The 23,713-nt window shown below is 35.8% G+C and overlaps 1 protein-coding gene across 3 annotated transcripts in view; it reads left to right on the top strand.

Moving 5' to 3' along the window:
• Nucleotides 1-19,995, top strand: part of LOC150089005 (transmembrane protein 120A-like) — a 118,838-nt gene extending 98,843 nt beyond the window's left edge. For all 3 annotated transcript variants that reach the window (XM_090370996.1, XM_090370997.1, XM_090370998.1), the window contains 4 exons: nucleotides 1,082-1,174; nucleotides 8,665-8,729; nucleotides 12,318-12,386; nucleotides 19,639-19,995. In XM_090370996.1, coding sequence (XP_090227122.1) covers nucleotides 1,082-1,174; nucleotides 8,665-8,729; nucleotides 12,318-12,386; nucleotides 19,639-19,764 — 353 coding nt within the window. In that variant the 3' untranslated portion in view covers nucleotides 19,765-19,995. The remainder of the gene's footprint in view (nucleotides 1-1,081; nucleotides 1,175-8,664; nucleotides 8,730-12,317; nucleotides 12,387-19,638) is intronic.
• The last annotated feature ends 3,718 nt before the right edge of the window (nucleotides 19,996-23,713 follow it).

Below are 23,713 nucleotides of genomic sequence, written 5' to 3'. Positions count from 1 at the left end.
TTTTCGTGTATAAGCATATTTGACCTTATTTTGAAGGAGGCCAATATAAAGAAATTGAGTAATGGGAATGGATGCAGATAAGTTAACATTATGAAAAAGGACTCCTTTTAGGCATTACTGAAGGATCTTCATTTACTTGCTCCATTTATTGCAGTTCCTAGCTTACATATTAATTCAAAATATTATTCCAATAAACCAGTGAATCATCTTGAAAAAAATATAGGATGAACTTTCTCACATTCTGTACAAGTAAAATGATCTTTCTGAGAAAAGTTTTTCACCAGAAGTCTAATTCCTCATCAAATAATTAAGTTTATTTTGTGTCAGAAGTTAAGAGGTTCACTAGACATTTCTTGTTGAAAATCCATATCATTGTTTCTGTTGCTATCAGATTCAGAAGTACATGAAACTCTATCAAGATTCATTGGTGGGATAGGTACACCAGGTCTCTGAACAACAGTGCTTATAGTAGATTGAAGGTCTAGATATTAAATTTCCTTTTCATTTTTATTTTTAATGTATAGCCTTTCACATTATATGAGCAAAAATAGTGGTTGTCTTCATGGTTTTTAGGCTCACACCAGATAACTGGAATTCCAATAATTTGCTTACCCTTTAGTACATTATTTTTGTTCTTCCACACAAATACTGCAAACTGTGTGGGCCTCTGATTTTTCTTGATCCCCAAGGTTAATTCTGGTTAATTCTAAAGTTGCATGATAAGCTTTTTTCAAGAATTCATGTTTTTGTAAGAAGTGTAATGTTTCGTCTTTGATTCTTTATAACATATTTACTACAAATGCAACAGAAAACATCTGGTCAGTTTAAAACACTTATTATTGTCCTAGTTATGAATGAAGAAATTTGAAAAGAAAAATATTAGTGTACTTGCACACTAATATTTTTCTTTTTTTATTAAAATTTCTTTTAATATAAAAAAAACAAGTTTTGTTTTTCATAAGTTAGTTTCACAAGTTTCAAACTTATGAAAGTTTTATAAAATTATGATATCTAATATGTATCATAATATTTTAGAGATTGATATTTTTACAGTTCAGAAAATAATAAAATTTTTCAATAGGTTTCCTTCAGTTTCTGCAGTATAATTATCAACAAGGCTGCTTGTATCGATTAAGAGCTTTAGGCGAAAGATACAATATGGACATTACTATAGGTATGTTAGCAACCATATTAATTTCGGAAACTGTTTTCTACCAAACATTTTGAAAATATTTGTTAAAGAAACAAAAAAAAAGAAATTCAAATTGCCTAATTCTCTAGATTAGTGGTATTCAATCAGTGTTATATGTACCTTTGGGTATGTGGGATCCTTTTTAGTGGATGCTCTGGCATATGAAATCAAATTTATTGAAAAATGTATAATTTTTAATGTCTGCATGGTAAATTTATTTGTGTTAATCACATGTTTTTTTTGTTTTTTTTTTGGCTGATGCTGCATAAGCTTGCTTTCTTGCATCAAATGCCTCTACTAATGCTAATGCTAATGTTCAGATTAATTCATCAGTCATCACTGTTATAGATACCTTGAAAATGTGTTTAGGAGAAGTTTTTGTAGAAAAAAAATTGAACAAGGGTGCAATATTCTTTGAGAAAATTGTAAAGGGTAGATCAACAAAAAAAAAAAAAAAGATGTTGAATAGATCATCTGTAATGAGTTCTGTGTTAAAGTTTGAGTAAGAATAAATTTTTTCATTCAGGAGCAATTATCTACTGAATAATTTTACACCACCAAAAACAGTAATTTTGAATTATTCAAATCCTGAGAGGGGGGGGGGGAGAATTCAGTGTTATACAGTTCAGAAGATGAAATTTATATTTTTATAGTGAACCAAAGGACAGCTTATGCATGCAGTACAGTCATGAAGTTCTTGAACTGACTGCACAGTACTGTAGTCAATAAGTGCAGTGCAATTTGCTGTTGTCAGATTGTAAGTTTCACCCCTGCATCTATGTATACATAGAAGTTTGTTACTCATTCAGTACATTTAATTATTGTTGCCTTTGAAGCGCATTTATTTTATTACAGTTTTAGAGTGTGAAAAATGTCAATTTTGGAACATTGCATTTTGCCCATGCTTAAGGAAATCTGTTCCTGAAACAGAAAATGATGAGTCAGATTTACAGAGAGGATTTTTGTCTCATACTACCATGTTTGAATGCCATCTTAGATTCAAAGCTGTAGAAGTTTAGCAGATGATGATCGTACTGGAATACCTGTAAATGCTAGTATTCTTGAAACAGTTAAAAAAAAAAAAAAAAAAAAAAAAAAACAGCCAGATAACTTGTGCATCAGCACTGCTGTTGTTAGTGTGATAAACTTGCAGAGTTTTAGACATTTGCACGGAATCAGTCATGGAATTTTAAGCAGTAATTTGAATGTTAGGCTGCTGCTTCAAATGCAATGTGAATGACAATTTGTGGTGATTTGTTTAATGATCTCTTGTTCCAAGAGCCCATCATTGGCAGGGCAAGACTTGGTATTTTCTATATGGCCTAAAAACAAAGTATGAATCACCACTTCAATTACCATGATAAAAAAAAAAAAAAAATTCAGCAGGACACGGTTGATAGGGAAAGTGATGTTAAAAGTTTGACTGTTGTGGTACCATGCACTACAAATTCATTCCTTGAGGTGAAGATGTTAATATCAAAAGTTTTATATACATGTGTTGTAGTGATTGTGAGAGATAATTCAACAAATGCATCCAGAACAGTGAAAGCTTGGAAGTTGTTGTTATATGGTGCATTTGCATACCAATCATTTCTCATGCAACAGGAGTTTACTAAACACACTCTTGTTTCCACTTCCCCTTTACTTGTCTGACCTTTCATTATGCAATTTTTTTCTTTTTCTGAAAATAAAACTGCTTATGAGGCCCTCTCTGTTTGCAATAAACAAGAGATTATTGATGCAACTCAAGATACTCTTTGCTCTATCCAGCCAGAACATTTTCAGGACTGTTACCAGCAGTTGTATCAACATTGGCACATTGGCAGAAGTGCATTAATACTCAAGATGTGTACTTTGAAAATGTCTGTATCCAAGTTTAGACCCGGCCGTTTTCATTTAATATGCAAGCTTGGGAATTTCTTGACAACTGTACTATGTACATAGGGCATCCCCATTCTAGAAAATCATGGAGAGTTGGGGAATTGAAAATTGGTTTGGCAAAGTATCTGACACTTTATTGCTTCAGGAGCTATGGGTTGTTCTATTAATTGAACTGTTAAATAGAACAGTTCTTAACTGTTATATTTTGGTAATGGATTAGGAAAAAAATTGATGTTTTTGGTCAGGGAAAACAATGAAACTGTAATTTTTAGATTATAGATATAGCTGATAAAGGAGTTAAGCACCTCTTGCCTTATTGGAACTGTTTTGTTATCTCCACCATTGTTTATGTAAAATATCTTAGAAGTAATAGAAAATGGATTTTGCTAGGTTTAAATTTTTGCAGTGTATTGTAGATCATCGGTATGAATTACTTTCCAAGGTGGTTGAGGCAGGGAGTTTGGTAAAGCTAAAGGTGGTATTAGATAATTTTTTGATGGCAGAAAAAAAGTGAGTGATTGTGGTTTTTTTCTTTTTTTTTGTCTGTGCATATTTTGAACAAATTAGGTAATGTGTTACATTTCAGGCACATTTGATTTTTATTTCTTAAATTAACTGCATTTGTTCTTTTCCTGTGATTAATAAAAGTGAAACGTAAATAACTAATTATCTTGTTACTAATTAACTAATAATTTTCTAAATGTTTTTATTTTATTAGTTTTTCTAAACTAATAATTAACTAAATGTTCTGTTCTCTCTACTTCGTAGAGAGAGCGGAACATACATCACATTGTCTTCAGTATTGTTGTTGACTCTGAGTCGAATGGATGTTATTGCTTAAAATGCTTCATTTGCATACTTCTTTTTATATGTATATAAGTTAACATATTTTATATATTATGGGTTTATAAAATTGTTGGCTAAACCACAACACCATTGCCTTGTCGAGGTCCTCGTATGAAAACCGCTACGTCATTTTTCTGATAGTCAATGCCTTTAACGTTATCAGATGTGCCCGCAAAATCTTCCCTTTGTTTTTTATGATGTTGCGTGTGGTTTGGTTATAATGGTTCATTAAAGATTTAACGGATGTATCGTTTTCAAACATTTGAATAATTATAAGTTTTTGTTCAAATGAAAGCACGACTCTTTTGCATTTACCCATCATTTCTGCAATTTCTAAACAAAAAAAAAAATATTTACTATAAAAAAATTGACACTCTTGACATAATGAAATAAAATTTGTCTTTTTACGGTGCAGTGGAACACAACAATCAATGTGACACACTAAAACAAGCTAAACATCTGTTCTCATTTCCATTGTGGTGGTGGTGTTTTTTTTTTTTTTTTTTTTTTTAGTGGTTGTGGTATAATAGGTAAAATAGTCCCAATCATGACTTATAACACTGCTTCTTGTCACTTATTTGCGACTTGCAAAACATCTGGTTATACCTGTTCTATTTATTACTTGAATTTTATCATTTCCAGTGGATATGTCAAAGTCTTGAAGTGTCCCGGTTAATCCGATCCCTATAAATCAAGTCTTATGTACAACTTCTTAGTCTTCTACCGATGGATAAATGTATTCTCTTTTTATAGTTTTTAAATAAAGGCGCTACAGTGATATATTTTTTATTTTCATCAGCACTATCATTAAATATCAATTAAATTTTCTATTTGTGTTCTAAGTTTTTTTGTCTTTTAGGTACGACTGAAGAATTAAACTAATATATATATATATATATATATAGACCAAATCTGTTTGCATTTACAAAAAAATAGGTGTGCAAATTTCAGTTTTTGGAACAAGTTTTAGGTGTAAACTGACCATTTTTAGTATTAAAATGGCATAATGATGTGAGAAAGTGTATTTATTCTATATTTTCTCCTTCCAAAAATGCCTGTGCAATTCCTTTCTGAATTTTGCTCAACTCTTTGCCTTGTCCACCTTTATGGTCAACTTGTTTCAAACATTCCTTACCATGCTGCCTGAAGGTTAATTTCATAAGATGCTGCTGTTGCTTCCTAAGATTTTCTAGTTATGCCTTCTGGTCCTTGTCTCACTCATCAGTGAGAATATTACTCCCTTATTCATTTTATTAATTGCCCCAGGGCCTTACATACTTCAGTAAAATCCCCTTTTCCTAGGGTGTCTAGTGGCCAAGTTAGTACACTATATCTAAGCTGTTCCTTGCAGGGATAATGCTTAGTACTCTTCACCAATTTACACTGATGAGCCAAAACATTATGACCAGCGAGTTGTTATACAAATCGAAGCAACTGCAGGTGAACTATGGCGTGTGCGCAGGTTGGGACACTGTAAAAAACACCTGATACTGAGCTCCGTTAATCAGTGTTATTCTTGTTATTCAGATGGGAAAGGCAGTGGACTTAAGCGAGTTTGACAAAGGCCAAATTGTAATGGCCTGACGACTGGGTTAAAGCATATCTGAAACGGCATGGCTGTGGTTAGTACCTACTGAAGTGGTCAGAGGAAGGAAAATCCACGAACCACTGGTGATTCACACAATTGAAAACGTTTTGTTTCTGCACATCTGCCGTATTGCCCATTCATTTCCCAACAGGTGCACACAATGACAACAACAACAAACAAATATCCAGAGCATCAGCCATAATATATGGATAGCCTATGTGATATGTAGGTAAAAAAAAAAAAAATAATTGCCAAGATTTCTATTGGCCGATTAAATGATGTTCGGGTAGGATCAATATATCATTGCAGAAGAACAAAATATAAAATTCCTTAAAAGGCCAAGAACTGGGAGTCGAGTTATTACATAAAGATGGATAGAGAGACATACATGATGAAGACAATAGCCACATTATGCATATACACCGATCAGCCAAAACATTATGACCAGCGAGTCAAAGCAACTGCAGGTGAACTACAGCAAGTGCGTGGGTTGGGACATGGTATAAAAAACACCTGATACTGAGCTCTGTTAATCAGTGTTACTCTTGTTCTTCAGATGGGAAAGGCAACGGACTTAAGCGAGTTTGACAAAGGCCAAACGACTGGGTCAGAGCATATCTGAAACAGCACGGCTGGTGAGGGTGCTCATGGTCAGCCATAGTTAGTACCTACCAAAAGTGGTCTGAGGAGGGAAAACCCACGAACCACTGGCGAAGTGTTGGACGACCATGGCTCACCAATGCTTGAGGTGAGCAAAGGCTCTCTCTTGGATGGTACATGGCAACAGAAGGGAGACTGTGGTGCAACTCACCAGTAATTTGAATGCTGGTGATGGGAGTACTATATCACAACACACACAGTACATTGAACCCTGATGAAAATGGGGCTGTGTAGCTGCAGCTGCTCCGCATGCCCATGCTAACCATGGTTCACCAGTGACAACACTGAATGATTGGAAGAAGGTCGGCTGGTCCAATGAATCACGTTTCCTCCTGTTGCACCGTGTGTACGTCGCTTACCTGGGGATGTGATACTGCCTGGATGCACCATGGGACGAAAACAAGCCGGTGGTGGCAGTGTCATGCTTTGGGCGATGTTCTGCTGGGATAACCTGGGTCCAGTCATCCATGTGCCAGGCATTCTGATGTCTACCCCTTACCTAAACATCATTGCTGACCAGGTACACCCTTTTATGGCAGCGGCCTTCCACTCTGACTGTGCCATCTTTCAGCAGGATAATGCGCCATGCCACACCACCTGGATTGTTCGAGACTGGTTCGCGGAACATGAGGAAGACTTCCAGGTATTGCCCTGGCCTCCAAATCCCCCAGACATCAATCCCATCGAGCATCTGTGGTTTGTGTTGGTACCAGATACCACAAGATACATTGGTGCCTCCATAGCCAGGTGGGCAGGAGCAGCAGTGCGTAGCACACACTTCTTGATTAGACTGGGGTTCGAGCCCTTGACTACCAAATATGGAGGATGTGGAAATGTCAGGGAATGACCACCGCATATCCCCAGAGCAATATGGCCTTAGTTGCTAATGCTCCTAAAAACCAAATAACAACACAATACATTTAGAAATCTTGTATCGTCCATGCCTTGCCCGGTACGAGCAGTTTTGGCTGCACATGGGGGACCAACATCATGTTAGGTAGGTGGTCATAATGTTTTGGCTCATCGGTGTAGTTTCCCTCCTTTGCATCTTCTCCTTAAGTTCTATATCTTCAGATATAGCCCTCATTATTTTATTCTGTCTACTTGCAAAATTCCCATAAATCACAAATAAACACTGTATACTCTTCTTGCTGCATGCTTTTACTGTTTATACAGCTTTGCTCTGGTTAGCATTACATCTCCCATTTAAACAATTGCAAATTCTTGTATAATGTTATTTTTTACACTACACTATGTACTAACCAATCATTGACAAACCCAAATTTTATAAATTAAAATGTGACTAGCTGCTTGATTCCAGTGTAGAGCTCTGCAATCAAGCCCTAGCATAGTGTGTATTCACTTGTCATATCATTTTTGAATTCTCCTTAACACAGTTTTACTAAAACTTTACATGGCTACCAAAGTGGTGGAGTAGTGGTCTGCAGAAATGTTTTGTTTATTAGCACTTAAGTAAGTGCAAAGGTTTTTCAAATAAAAATCACTAACTAACATGAAATGCATGCATATTATGTGAAAACTGATGATCTCATGGTAGAGTATTAATAGCAGAAAACGATACAAGAAAGCAGCCAAAAAAAAAAAAAAAAAACCACACCCTGTTCATCTTCTCTAATAATCTGTCTAGCCCTTCCATGAATTTTATTCAAACTGTTTATTTTCAAAACACCACTTTGTTCCAGCAATCAATTTTGCTGAAAGCAAATTTTTATGCATTTGTCCTGCAACTATCCTTTTTAAGTTTAAATTTATGTCCCTTTATGATTGTCTTCTGAGCAAGAATTAGAATGTCATCAGCATTTAATTTACTCAATCCATTTAAAGCCTTAAACACTTGTCAGGTCTCCTTACCTCACAGTGACCTGAACTTTGTGCCTGCATCTCAGCCATCTTTGTTCATTTGATAGGCAACCTTTTCAGATGCTCCTTAATTCTGTGACTTTAAGTCTGCTTATGACAGTGTTACATCCTTGAGTTGTACATCTGTCCCTGATCCTCCTCGAATATCACCTGAATGCCATTTCAAGCTAACAAAACAATATATACCACGAAGGAGGCTTACTAACTTGTATCGTGATTAATAAAGACAAATTTTGGTTAAATTTTTACTTTCTCTTTCTCTCCCTGGACAGCAGTATTATGAGCATCTGTTCATTGCATTTTGTAAGGGCAGTATTGCGATGTTTTGTATCTGTTATTATTAGTGCAATAAAGATGATTATAATATATAAACTCTGTATATCCTGAACTAATAACCAGAGTACCTAAACTGTTTAAAGTGGGGGGAACATAATTGTTATCTATGGATCCATGTAACTCAAACTTATTGGAGACTTACTGTATTGAGTGAATGAAATATATATATATATATATATATATATATATATATATATATATATATTTATTTTATTTTATTTTATTTTTTTGTAATTTTCTTTATTCGGTAACTTTTTTTGTAATTGGAACTTTCTGTTAGATGGTTTCCACTCGTGGATGTGGAAAGGGCTAAGTTTCCTCTTGCCATTTCTCTATTTTGGCTATGTAAGTATTTTATATTTTTCTTTTTAAATATTTACATTACTAATTAGCTATTACTTTAGTTATTATTAAACCCCGGGGGCTCACATCTGGTGAGTATGGGCTTGGCAAACCCAGGATCCTGAGCTGGATATCATCATTCTTCTCTTTCTTGGCGATTCTTTTCTACTTCTCTCTCTCTCTCTCTCTCTCTCTCTCTCTCTCTCTTGCTCTCTTGCTCTCTCTCTTGCTCTCTCTCTCTCTCTCTCTCTTGCTCTCTCTCTCTCTCTCTCTCTCTCTCTCTCTCTCTCTCTCTCTCTCTCTCTCTCTTGCTCTCTCTCGGTAACTTGAATTTTTTTTTTTTTGGCTGGTGCAACATAAGCCTCAGGCTTCCTTGTACCATATGGCTAATAAAATAATAATAATAATACAAAATTGAAATACCTTTTCTTGGATTTTGATGTTGTTGCATTAAAAATATCATTGAAAATTATTATATGGTGTGAATCCTTTTACTTTATATGAAGGAAACATATGTTGTAATGTTACATCAATTTCTTAAGTTCCAGAGGAAGAAAATTGTTCAAGTTTTTTAATGTGAATATATTACAAAGCTACAGAAAGTACATTTGTTTTGCTAGAAAACCACTGCTGCCTTAATCCAAACAAAAACCTAAAAAGCAAATAAAGGAATAAAATAACGACTGAAATTAATAAAGTAAAAATTAAAAGATTATAAGAGAAGAATAGGGAATATGAATATCTGTTCACACCACTGAACTCTGCTCTAATGGTGCAACTGCTGCCTGTAATCCAAGCAGATGGCCACGAAAGGATGTCCTATTGGTGAATCAGATACCTCAAAATTAATGAACTAAAAGAAAGAAAGAGACAAGGGGGACAACAGGTATGATTTTCTCAGTGGGCATCCTATACCTGTAAATTTCCAAAAGGTTATATTTCCATAGTGTACTACTGAAGAATAGCCAAATGTCCACTGGTGCTCCATATGACCTATGACAGAACAGGCTGAAGAAAGCAAGCTTATGGGCTTAAATACGATGAGCCCTCTATAGGTAACATAAATAAATAATAAAATTTCAAGACTTTCACTAGTTGATATCAAAATTTGCATTTTGTAATTTTGTTTTTCTTATGTTAATTATAGGAGGCTTACCATATTTAAGTTCATACTTTTCTCTCTCTCTCAGGTTGTATAGGGGCACTAGTGGATGTTTTGGCTGTTCTTCAGTAGTTTATTATGCAAACATGACTAGACACTTACAGTTGGGAAATCATACAACAGTATGATTTCCTTAAGGAAATCATACTGTTGTCCTTTATTTTTGGTTCATTTATTTTGAGCTATTATTTGCTGGTAGGATGGCCTTCTGTGGTCTTCTGTTTGGATTACAGGCAGCAGTTGCACCATTAGAGCCAAGTTCTGTGGATATTCTTATTCTTTTAATTTTTACTTTAATTTCAGTTTTTAGATAATTCCTCTCTTTTTACATTTTTGTTTGCTCTGGGCAACTGCGGTTTCTTGGAAAACAAATATATTTGCTGTAGTTTCGTCAATGCATTCATATGGAAAAAAAAAAAAGTTTCAGTTAATCTAAATATTATCTTTTGAAAAATATTTGTGTATTTAAAGAAAACATTGCCATCATGTATTGCATTGTTTATGTGAATAAAAAATGGAAGTAGGACTAACGAACATCACTGCAATAATCCAAAATTGATGGGAATGGTAACTACATGAAAGGACAGAAATTTTAAAGAATTATATCAGTATATTAATATGTAAAACATATTCTTGTAACAGTGTTTTGAAGAATTTATATGAGCAGTTTGGGTGTGGAAGGTCTTGAATGAAAGCTTTCATTCTTTTGTGAGTTTTCAGAAGTATGCCAGTTGGAGGGATTTTTTTTTTTTTTTTTTGAGCAATTTGTAAGTTTTTTTTTTAAATATTGAAAAGATGCCTACATAAATGCTTTTAAATACATATTTTTACTGTATAGCTGAATATTAGGGTGAGAATTATTGTCAAAAATAAAATCAAAATTTTGTAAAAAAAAAAAAAGTAAAATAAAAAAATTATAAAAACTAGTTCATTTTTTGATAATGTAATTTCTACTGCACTGAAAAAAATATTTTATTTTTTTCAATTTCATCACCTTCTGAATCTGAACTCCAGAGAATTTTAATTTTGGTTTTTGTAAGCCCACATCATTAAATTTCATTTAACATGGGCTTTATTCTTTTGAGGTAATACATAAACAATAAAATAAGCAATTACTCCTCAAAGCCTAAATCTTTGAATTGTAATTAACATATTAATTATTAAACTATCTAATGATATATAGATAAGTGATACCAAGGTTGTGTTATGGGAAATTATTTTCCTTAGTATAATATCATTATGTATTATTATTTCTTGTGTGTGTGTACATTTTATGGTATGAAGATGTGAAGAAGATATTTTGTTTAATCCTGTTGAATCTGTGGTATGTATGAGAAGTGAATTCGACAAAATGGATAAGAAATGTAGCGATATATGGCAGGATGAATTGATCAAGTAAGATATGAAAAAGAGACAGATAGTTGGCAAAAAATTAAAATAAGATATGAAAAAGTGATCAAAATAAGATTACACTGCAGTGTTTTTCACAATTTCAATGTCTTTGTCAGAGGTCATCCACTGAAATTATGAGAAAGACGGCAATGTAATTTCTGTTTCTGACATGCTCTGTATACTATGGTGTATGCATGCTGTAGACGTGTTAAGCATGAAATTAGAAATTTTGCAGCAAGAATAAGATCTAATGAATTGTGCTAATAAATATAATTATTATTAGTAGGGCATACAGAAGCAAGCAAAACCAGGCAAACAGAAGCAAGTATATTGCCATCTTTCTCATAATTTTGGTGGATGACCTTTGATGAAGACACTGAAATTGTGAAAAAAAATTCCAATGTAGTCTTATTTTGGTTGCTTTTTCATATCTTATCATAATTTTTTGCCAACTATCTGTCTCTTTTTCATATCTTGATCAATTCATCCTACCTTATATCGCTACATTTCTTATCCATTTCATCGAATTCACTTGTATACCATACATTCAATAGGATTAAACAAAATATCTTCTTCACACTTTCTTCATACCATAAAATGTATATACATTATGGCTGTAGGATACGTCCGCTTATGCAGTGTCCCTCATCCATAATTAATGCTATCTTCCTTTTTCCTACAAGTACGCTTCACCCTGTACTCTTACTTATTTTCTTAATACTATGATATATATATATTTAGTTATTTTTAACACTCTTCTATTTTTCTCTTCTTTCTATTACTTTAATTTTTAACTAATTTTTTCTTGTTTTTCTCCCAAGAGAAATTAATTTTCTGTTAGAAGAGAAAATGAATTACTCTTCTAATTTTCTTCAATCTTCTGTTTTTCTCTAAACTAATATCCATCATGGTTGTTGGGGTTTCTCTGATTATCAGTGACCCAAGACTATGAATTTTCTTTCCTTTTCCTATTTTTCTTATTTTTATTTTTTAAATATTTAAATATTTTTAAATATGTATAGAATTTTTCTTTATAGGGATTTCAGCTGTACAATGCTTATAGACTTTTTCATTTAAGTAGACACAAACAATGCATTGAGTGGCAGGTGAGTATATTTACCAATTTGTATTATTATTTTTTTCACCTAGTTTATAAATGAAATGCACTTTGAGAAATATTTAACCAGACAGAAGGGAAACTTTTTATTTTTTATTTATTTTTATTTTTTTTTAACGTTCAATAAAGAATGATCATAATTTTTCACGAACAACCATACTGCTTGCTATTTCTAGCTGAACTGTGAAATTTAAGACCAAACCAAGCCATATCGCATAGCAACTACAGTCAACTCTTTTTAGCATTAGCATTAGTAGAGGCATATGATGCAAGAAAGCAAGCTTATGCAGCATCAGCCAAAAAAAAAAAAAAAAAAAAACCACCCACTCCCATTTCACCCATCTGTTCGTCCGAAATACCTGTCCAGCTGAGCCTTAAACTTATTTAGGCTATCAACTTCCACAACAAGGGATGGAAGTCTGTTCCACCAACCAACTACCCGCTGGCTAAAGGCAAATTTCCGCACATTTATTCTACATCTGTTTTTCCTCAATTTGAATTTATGCCCTCTCATGTGATTATCCTGAGCAAAAGGAAGAATCCCATCGGCATTGAGCATACTCAACCATTCAAGGCTTTGTACAACTCTCAGATCACCTCGCCAGGCCAGGCACCTCCATAGCCAGGTGGGCAGGAGCAGCAGTGCATAGCACACGCTTCTTGATTAGACCGGGGTTTGAGCCCGTGCCCACAAAATACGGAGGATGCGGAAAGGTCAGGGAATGACCACCCCATATCCCCAGAGCAATATGGCCTTAGTTGCTAATGTTTCTAAAAAACAAATAACAATAATAACAACCACCTCGCCGGTGCCTAGTCTCTAGACACTAATTTGCAAAACTTAAGCCTTTCTTCGTAAGAGCAACCCTTTGTTCCATTCACTAATCTTGTTGCCCTTCTCTGTACTCGTTCCAGCAGCTCTACATCCTTCTTGAAATGAGGCCTCCAGACCTGTATACATGACTCAAGGTGTGGCCTGACCATTGCCTTATACAAGGGAATAATCAGCTCCTAATCCCTGCTAGAAAAATTCCTGTATATCATTGACAAGACACCATGAGCTACTCTTGCAGCCTGTCTGCACTGGTCAGAAAACTACATATCTGCCTGCACAATTACCCCCAGGTCTTTTCATTCTCTGTCACTGTCAGTGTAGTACCACAGAGTTGATACATTGCTCTGGGATCACTGTTTCCCATATGTAGTACTTTACATTTGTCAATGTTAAACGTCATTTGCCACCTCTCAGCCCATCTGCTCAACCTTTCCATCGTCTGCAAACTTGGACATTAAGCTTGATATACCATCATCAATATCATTTATAAATACAGAAAACAACAATGGACCCTACACTGAACTCTGAGAGACTCCACTAATAACATTAGTGGAGTCCATTGATTACCACTGTGTCTTCTCCCCCTCAACCATCCCTTTATCCATAGCAAGAATTTGCCTCCAGTGCCACACTGCTCCTATTTGTGCAGCAGTCTTCCATGTGCAACAGTATCAAAAGCCTTTCTAAGATCCAAATATATAATATCAAAGTTATTCCCTGCATCCAGTTCTTTTGTGACTGCATCATAGTATCCAGTCAAATTGGTCAGGCAAGACTTTCCCTTAACAAAACCATACTGTGTCCGAGCTATAACTGAAGTCTTGTCTAGATGATCCTGCAGTGCTTCTTTAACCAGTGTCTCCATTAATTTTTCTGGAACAGAAGTTAAACTCACAGGTCTATAATTACTTGTCAGCCTTTGATCCTCCTTTGTAAATTGAGGTCACATTTGACCCCTCTCCAGTGTATGGGTACTTCCCCTGAGTCCAAAGAAGTTCTCATAATTATGACTAAGGGTTTGCTTACTTCCTTTGCTGCCTCCTTTAATATAACTGGATAGATCTGGTCCATCCCAGGTGCCTTTTTTATGTTCATCCTCAACAATTTCTCCTCCACTTTCCTCTCAGTTATTAACAAATCATCTAGCTCACTGCCAGAGTTTACTTCACCTCTGGCATTCCCCTTCCTGAGTAACTACTCATGTGTGAATGTAGATGCAAAATACTCGTTTAGTTTGTTAGCCACCTGCGCAGGATCCTCAACTGTTGAACCATCAATATCCAGTAGACCAATCTGATTCATCCCTTTCCTTCTAGAGTTTACACAGGTAAAGAACTCTTTTCTGTTTTTCTTTGCATCCTTTGCCAAGGATTTCTCATAATCTGCCTTTGCCTCCCTAATCTCTTTTGTAACTTGGTTACAGACCAGCTTATATCTGTCATAGGCTTCCATGTCACCCATTAATTTATATGTATCCCATGCATTTTGCTTCTCTGCCATGTCTCATTAGTTCATCTGACATCCATTTAGGCCTAAACCTTGAAGAATATTTCTTAGTTGGTATGTAAAGTCTAGTAGCTTCCAAGATAAGTTCTTTGAATGCCTCCCATTTCGAATTTGCTGTTGGTAACATCATCAGTTGGTCCTGCTGTATAGAATTTAAATACTGTCTCAGACCATCATAGTCGCCTTTACGAAAGTAAAAACTCTTCCCTTTACTCCTGATGGTAGTTACCTCTTTGAGTAAATCCCACTTCAGCACACTGTGATCACTGCCACCACCTAGTAGTTCTTTTATCTGCAGATTCTTGATGCATGAAGAATCACTACTGATAATCAGATCAAAAGTATTACTACCTCTAGTTGCTTCCCGAACATGCTGACGTAGAAAACAATCATCCAATAAATCCACAAAAGCCTTGCTAGTGTGCGAGTGACCAACCCTCAAATTCCAGTCAATATCTGGGAAATTAAAATCCCCCATTATAAGACTCTCTGATTTACTGGCCCACTATTTCCCTGTACAGTTTCTTATTATACTCAATAGAGTCATTAGGCCTATAGCACACTCCTACTCTCAATTTTGATCTCCCTATGCTTATGTCACACCAAACTGACTTAACACTGCACTGTCTTCACTTTCTTGGATTTTATGTGTTTCTTAAGTAATAGAAATATCCTGTCTATCCTTTCTGTACAAATTGTACTCCCCAAGTTCCAGTTCTGCATTCCTTATATCTGTGTGACACCATGTCTGATATCCCAACAATATCTGCCTTTGATGTTTTGAGCAATACCTCAAATTCATCTACCAAACTCCTAGCATTGGTATACATGCACCTCTTCCTATTCTTAGCTACCCTAACACAACCCATGTGTTTACTTGTACCGCAATGACTCCCAGCAGTCTCTGAAATATCCTGCATCTTGTTTTCTAGGCTGCTACTCATTCCAGTAGAAACAGTGCAAGAATCACTTTCACCTTTGCCAGTGGCTACTGTTAATCTATTAGTTCTTGTATCCCCCCAAGCTAGCAGTTTTCCGACACACCTAACACTGCCTCGATAGCAACAGCAAATATTCTTCCACCCTTTCTATTTAAGTGTATCCCATCCTTGTAGAAGCAGTCTCTACTGTTAACAAGTACAGACCAGGCTGAAAAAAATTCTACCACTTGAGCCTTGCACAATCTTTCTTGGGCTGAATTGATTGACAAGGCTCTCATCATATACTCCCTCCTATTGTGTCTGGGCAGAATTGCAGACACTTTCAAATTCAACCCTAATTCACGGCTTTTTTTCAACAGTGACCTGTAATTGTTAAGTAATTCTGCTGGTCTCCTACTCTTAATATCATTAGTGCCAACGTGTACAACTATATAACCTTCTGTGCCCTTAAAGGATGATATCCGTTCTACGTCATCAACCTTTGCCCCTTGCAGACATACCCTGGTCCTGTTCCGCCTATTCGTTTTACATACCATGTTCCCCGTTTCCCTGACAATAGAGTCACCAACAACTACTATTTCCTGTGGGACCAGTGCATTCTGCCTTGGGGGTTGCCGCTGTGTTGCGTGATGACCAAGTGCAAGTTCTGGCATTGATGTGGGCAGCTGAGAGCTTGATGGGCCCCTCAATTTAGCTCCTTCGAGGGCATCCACCCTGTCCTTCAAGCTCTCATATAGACCCATAACAATGCTGAGTTGTCGCCTGATTTCACCACAAACATCAAGCAAGCAGTGCATTTTAAAAGGCTGTGATTCAGAGAGCAACTGCCCCCCCCCCAGTTCTCCCCTGAGCCACAGCACTCCCATTAGCTTGAGCCTCTTGCTTTGCTGCTCTGGTTTGAGTCATGATTTCGATTTAATTTCAATAAAATTTCAATTTCAGTACAAAATTATAACCCTAAACTTGTATCCGAACACAGTTATAACGCTATATGTATTTTCAGTATTGAGTATTATCTAAGAGTTCCGTTTATATAACTTCCGTATCAAGTTATGTATTAATTAATTGTTACATTTGTAAAATCTAAGTCGTTATATGTGTTTAGTTAAAAAGTACAATTTAATTGACAATGAAGTTTAACAAGATTAATAGATTTTACTGATTAATTGACAATATTATACTGTACTGTACTAAGCTAACGCTATCTAGTTTGGCACATGTTGTGTGACCTTGGTGATTTGTGAAGTTTATGGCTGTTCGGTTTTGCCTATGTGACGATGGACGTGACACAAGGAACAGTATGCTGCTCAAAAATTTTGTTTCTGTTTCAAGAAACATTAGCTGAAGCATATGAAATGTTAAAAGAGGCTTATGGTGAATCTATGCTTCCATATAGCACAGCTTGCAGGTGGTTAAAATGTTTACAGATAGATGTGATTCAATCACAAAAATCAGTGATCCTGGAGCTCCAACCACCGTTGTCCCCCACAGAAACCATAAACATTGCTTCTATAATCGTGAGAGTATAACAGTAAGGCAAGTGACAGATGTTGAGAATATCAGTAAGAAACGTGCTCAGTATTTGCCATGACCATTTGCATATGTCATGTACTTGTGCACACAGGTTCCAAAACTACTCATCTGTTCAACAGCTAGTTCACATGGAGGTTTGTCAGAAGCTGCAACAAATGGTTACCGAAGTTGGTGAGTTTCTGCACAAGTGGTAATGGCCACAGCTTCTTCATTTCAACTCAGAGAGTAAGCAACAAAGCTCTGTTTGGAAGTCTGTCATCGCCAACACAAAAAAAAAGGGCCCAAAATTGTGGGTTATGCAGATTATGATTATGGTTATCTCTTTTTTTTTTTTTTTTTTTGAAAGGTTGGGGTTATGGTCATCTCTTTTTTGACATTCAAGGATTTGTTTACCAGCATATCGTGCTGCGTTGTGCAGCCATTAAGGGACCTTACTGCAGAAAACCGTACTGCACACTTTGCAAGATCACATTCATTGCAAACAGCCATAACTGCATGCAGGTGGATGGATGCATCATGAGAATGCGAGACCTCATATTGCTCCATACTGTCATTGGGTACTTAACCACATTAATGTCAAATGTGTTCCTCATCTGCCCCATAGTCCTGACTTTGTACCCTGTGATTTTTTTTTTTTTTTTGTTTCAAAAGTTAAAGAATTTGCTATGAGGAATGTTTCCAGTCATCAGAAGTTGTAAAGACATCGGAGGCGACTCGCAAACACGTAAAAAAATGGCTTCCATCACGTTTTTGAAGAATGGCAGAAATGTTGGAGTAAGTGCATTTCATCAAATGGGGACTACTTTGAAAAGAACCATCAAAACATAGATGATTAACAAAGGTTTGTTGCATAAAAAAATTATGATTATTCTTTACTGGCCAGCCCTTGCAGCTTTGCTTCCAACTCACTCACACCACACAGATTCTATTCTGGCAGAAGTAACTTCTGACTCAGAAAAAAAAAAATAAATAATAACTATTTTGTGCTCAGAACTTATTATCCCCAATTTCTGGGCTGCACCATGTTTCTGTTAGCCCTATTATGTCAGCATTGGTTGTACCAACCAGGAATTCAAATTTGCCTATTTTGTTTGACAAAACTCTTGATATTACTATAGATCCAGTTAAGACTAATTAAAAAAAGTAAAGTGCAGCCATTATCAAGCCACTGCAGGATGGAAGCCTCCTCAACAATTCATGCTGAGGGAAATGGACCATAATCTGCCACGCTGGTCCAGTGCGGGTTGGCAGATCGACCGTATTCAGCAGTCAGGGGCTTGAACCCCGGTCTACTCAAAGAGCGTGTGCTACTGCACTCCCGCTCCTGCCCACTCGGCTACGGCGGCCGTTAAGACTAATTATTCTTCTACAATTTACAACTATGGCACACCTCTTAAAGTTTAGGCTTGTTTTCCTAGCTTTATCTTTCCACTCATTTGAAATGTTGCTACCCTCAGAAAATCTTGTCAACATCAGCTGTTGTGGCCACAAACAAGAATTCTTGAGATGGGTGCAAGTATTACTTTGACCTATATCATTAGATAAACATGTGTCTATATTCTTTTCCCTTCTAGTACTGTATGGTACCACACAGTTCAACATTAATCTGGGATTACCACTACCAGTATGCAGTACCTTTCATTTGTCGGTGTTAAATTTCAGTTTGCCACTTCTTGGCCCATCTGCCTAATTTTTCCAGAATTGGAAAAATCAGGCAGATGGGCCAAGTTTCAGTACCATATCCTGATTACTGTCATTAACCACTCTGTCACCTTTGTATCATCAGCAAACTTAGACATTAAGTCTGATATACCTTCATTATTATTAATAAATATAGAAAACAACAATGGGTCCAGCACTGAACCCTGGAGCCCTTCACTAGCAAGTCAATAACCACTCTGTCTTCTCTGACTCAGACATCCCTTTATTCGTAGCAGTAGCTTTCCATTAATTTGCTGATGCTGCTCCAATTTGTATAGCAGTTTTTCATGTGGAACAGTATGAAACGCTTTTCCCAACATCTAAGTGTATGACATCAGCATTATTTTTTGTATCCAATTCCTTTGTTACTGAATATATTATCCACTTAGGTTGGTCAGACAAGATTGCCCCTTAAAAAAAATCCATACTATGACTGCAGTATAATTACATTCGTCCAGATGGTCCTGCATTATTACTTCTTTAACCAGTGACTCTTATTTTTTCTGGAATAGAAGTCAAGCTTACAGGTCTGTAATTACTCATGTTGATTTGATCCCCCCCCCAAATCGAGGAAACATTTGTACATCTCCAATCAACAGGTACCTTCTTTGAATACAATTCTTGTTATATATTTTTTACATTATATAGTGGTTTCTTTATTAATAACATTAATTTATTTGATTAAATGTTTCTGATTTTTAACTAATTAGACCTATTTCATTTAGGTGTTCTGCTCAGCTGTGATATTCTTCATTTTATTCCTTGGAAATACAATAACAACATCACTAGTCATCCACCAGAAACTAAGAGAGAAATTCTGCCCTCGAGAACTTGGCATAAAAACAGATTAACTTCCAGTGGTTAACTTCCAAAACAGATTAAATTCCAATAAGGATTTATTCGTTTATATGGATTTTGTGATCATTTTATAGGAGTTCTTATTCTGACTGGATGATGCACTACTGATGAGCACTTCTAAACCTGGACATTCAAGCACACAAATTGCTTGCCCTAACTCTAATTGTATATAGCTAAAGGTCTCAGATGGTTTTGTCCCCAGTTAACAACTGAATGGATTTAGATGTGATAATACACCATGATAAAATCTGTAATAATAGTGTTTAAACTAATATATATACACTTTTCTTTTTTTTTTTTTTTGTTAAATATTTTGTTAACTTGTTACTTAGTTTAAAAGATTTCGTTTTATAACAGTTTGGCTGATTGCAGCAAATAATTGTTTTTCTAATATCAGTTAATGTAAATGATAAAGTTGTTATATTGTGAAGTTTCACTTTATCTGTATCATTCTTATGATAGTTCGAATCTGATTGTTAAACTGTACACAACTTTAACATCCACTGCATTTGAGTTGAACATTTTTAGGTTACTCTCTTTCTTACTGTGTGTGCGTGCGTGCATGCACACCAACCTTGTAAAATTATATAATGATATTGAAACTTAAGCATCTGGAATGTTGATGTGTGATATTTGTGGCTGTGTATTAGAAATATATAAAATTAGCATATTATGAAATAGTGTACACTGCTTGTATTTTGATGTCCTGAATGGAATATATTCTGACTGCATTTTGTATTGGCAAATAAAAAAATTTAAACACAAGTTACTGTTTTGTGAGCCAAACAAACAGCCAGTTCTATCTAATAATTTCTGATATACAATACAGGATTGTTATGAAATAATAATGACCTAAAGAAAAGTGTGGAGGCTTCCTTGCACCATGTGGTGTAAGGAAACTCCCACAATACTACAGGTTGACGATATTTCTCTGTACACCAATGGCAAAGTAGATAACATCATTCTTTGGTTACATGATCTTTTTGTTCAAAGCTAGGCCTTAAAAATACATATCCTGCTCGGTTGTGATGGCAGCATCATCAAATTAGTGACATGTTTATTTCCCTATTTATTTAGCTTCAGCTTAGGATTACATCTGAAACATATATTTCTATACTCTACTACAAATGGGATGATCTGTGAGATTTCTTTTCTGTGGTTGAATTACTGTTTCAAATCTTCTGATGGTCAGTCTTTGCTCAAGTTTGTTTAAGTGAAATTACCTTTGTATGGTTGAAATCCTTTATTCCACACTCCACTTCTTGCCCTTTATCTGAACCTTGGTTTTCCAATAAGGCCGTTCAAGATAATGTTGCATATTGCAATTGGCTTGCATCCAAATCTTTAGGTTCATTTTCTGCCTACACCAAAGCTTACAACAAAAAAAGAAAACTTGCTTCTTGTCCAAAGGTGCCTCCGTAGCCAGGTGCAGCAGTGTGTAGCACTGCTGCTCCTGTCCGGCGATATGCAGACCACCGCATATCCCCGGAGCAATATGGCCTTAGTTGCTAATGCTCCTAAAAACCAAATAACAACAATCTTGTCCAAATGGTAGATGACCATTCTGGTCTCTCTTGTCAAAGCTACTGGCCAAAACTTTTGTCCATCTTTATTCCCCTCCTCTCTCAAAACCGGATGGTTCTATTGCCACCTCACCTAAAGATAAAGCTGACCTGCTAGCATACTACTTTTTTTTTTAACTCATACTGATGATCTTGGTAAACCACTTCCTACCATTCCACTGAATTCCATTCACTGCCTCCTGTGGTTTTACATTAAAAGGATGTCGAAGAATTTTTAACAGTCTTAACCAAGAATGCACCGGTTCCCAATGGTATTTTTCCATTTTTTCTCAAAACCTGTGCTCCTGACGTTACTCCTGTTTTATGTTGCCTTTTTATACTTTCTTGTTCACTATTTTCTCTTTTGCTTATATCCTGCCAGTTCCTAAAAAAAAAGGGTGACAAATTCATACCATCTAATTATGGTACCATTGCGCTTCTACTTTCCTAAAGAAAAAGAGAAATCCATTAACCACCAACTCGTAACCTGTCTAGAAACCTTCCATTGATTTATGATTGCCAGTATGAATTCCGTCAGTTTTGATCCACTGGTGATATGCTGGCTTATGTTACCCATCTGTGGACAAACTCGATGGAAAAGTTTGGTGAAACTTAAGCAGTTGCTCTTGGCATTTCAAAGGCCTTTTAATCATGTTTGGCTTAAAGGCCTTCTAAATTGCTTCCATCTTATGGTTTGCCAACTGCTTTTTGTAATTGGATATTCAGTTTTCTCTGTGACCACTGGAATGGTAGATGGCTCTAATTTCTCCTCTAATGCAGGTATTCTCCATGGTTCAGTTTTTACGCCCACTCTTTTCCTATTGTATATTAATGACCTTCTTCCATTGACTGGAAATCCTATCCACCATTTTGACGAGAACACATTGCATTCCACCATCCAGTTTGAGAACCTTTTCCCTGCACAGACAGCTTCAATTTCCCAAATATCCACTACCAATTTCCCAAATGCTGATCTCCAGGTAATTTTCCATTAGGGCTGAGATAACCTAGTTGATTTCAATCCTTCTAAAACTCAGTCCTGTCTTATATCTTGCAAAAAAAAGAATTCTTCTGCTCCTATTCTTGTTTGATGACACTCAGGTTTACAAGATCACATATCTCTAGTAGGGATTACCCTTCTAATCTCACGTGGCATAAGCACATCACAAATATTGCTTCCTCTGCATCTAAATAAACTGGGTTTTCTCTTTTGCTCTCAGCATTACTTTTCTTTGAAACAGCTACTCACTCTGTACAAATCGCAAATCTGCCATGGAATATTGTTCCCACATCTAGGGCTCCAAACCCCTTCTCAGATTTCTAGATTCCATTTAAAAGAGGGTAGTTAGGTTAATTAATGATCTGTAACAGTCTCTCCACTCTCTGTTTCTGCTTTTCTATAGGTACCTTCATGGGCACTGTTCTTCTGTAATTCTCTCTCTCTCCCCCCCCACCTCCCAAACCAGTCCAAACATGCTGCAACCAGTCAGCATTTGTTTACTGTCCAGCTTCAAACTTGCAGAACCAGCTTTTTCCTCATTTATTCCTTCAACTTCTATTTTCTGGAACAACTTCCCTCCATACATATTTCCCCAAAATGACAATCTAAAGAAATTCAAGTGTAATGTCAAGTAACTTCTTTCATCTTCTCAGCCTTCAACCCATGCATGGTACTAAGTAGGTTCTAATACCTCTCATGCTTGGGATTTTCATAAAAAAAAAACAAAAAAAAAAAGTTCACTATAGATTTTTTTTTTTAAAATCAGTTTTTACAAATATAATTCATTATATTTGTAAAAACTGAGATTGAAAATTTCACTAATTTTCAGTATTCTTGCAATTTCCAAAAATCAATATTATACGGTATGTAATGTCATTAAATTACCTTTTCAATTAATCAAATGGTGCCATCTCAGAAGTAAAACATTACACAATTCTGCTATACCAAAACACACTTTGCACAAGCATTAAAGTTAATCCACTGCCAATTTGCATGTTATCTAAAACATTCTTTTCCTGGAGCTGACCCTTTCCTCTTATAATAAATTAGGATCCTTTTTAAGTCATCACCAGGATGGTTCTCACTAGTCAACAGTGCACTGACTCAGTTTGGTTCCACCACATTGTCTGGCACTATAACATGTTATCATTAAATAGGTTTTTTAACAGCAATTCTTCCAACACATTCCCTACAGGTTAAGTGAAAGCTGATCTTAATCAAATTATATTTCAACTGTAAGTTATGGATATACAGAATGTTTCCAGCATAACTGTTCTAAGGTTCTTAATGTTTGAATACCCACTGACTTTTTTGCTAGCTTGGAAGTTAAGCAAACTTGCCGCCTGGATGCATACATGCTTCAGAATGACATGGAAGGGT

Source organism: Mastigoproctus giganteus, chromosome 3 (genome assembly GCF_048544385.1).
Source record: "Mastigoproctus giganteus isolate SK-2022 chromosome 3, ASM4854438v1, whole genome shotgun sequence".
Taxonomy (NCBI): Eukaryota; Metazoa; Arthropoda; class Arachnida; order Uropygi; family Thelyphonidae; genus Mastigoproctus; species Mastigoproctus giganteus.
This window is presented reverse-complemented; position numbering and strand designations above follow the sequence as displayed.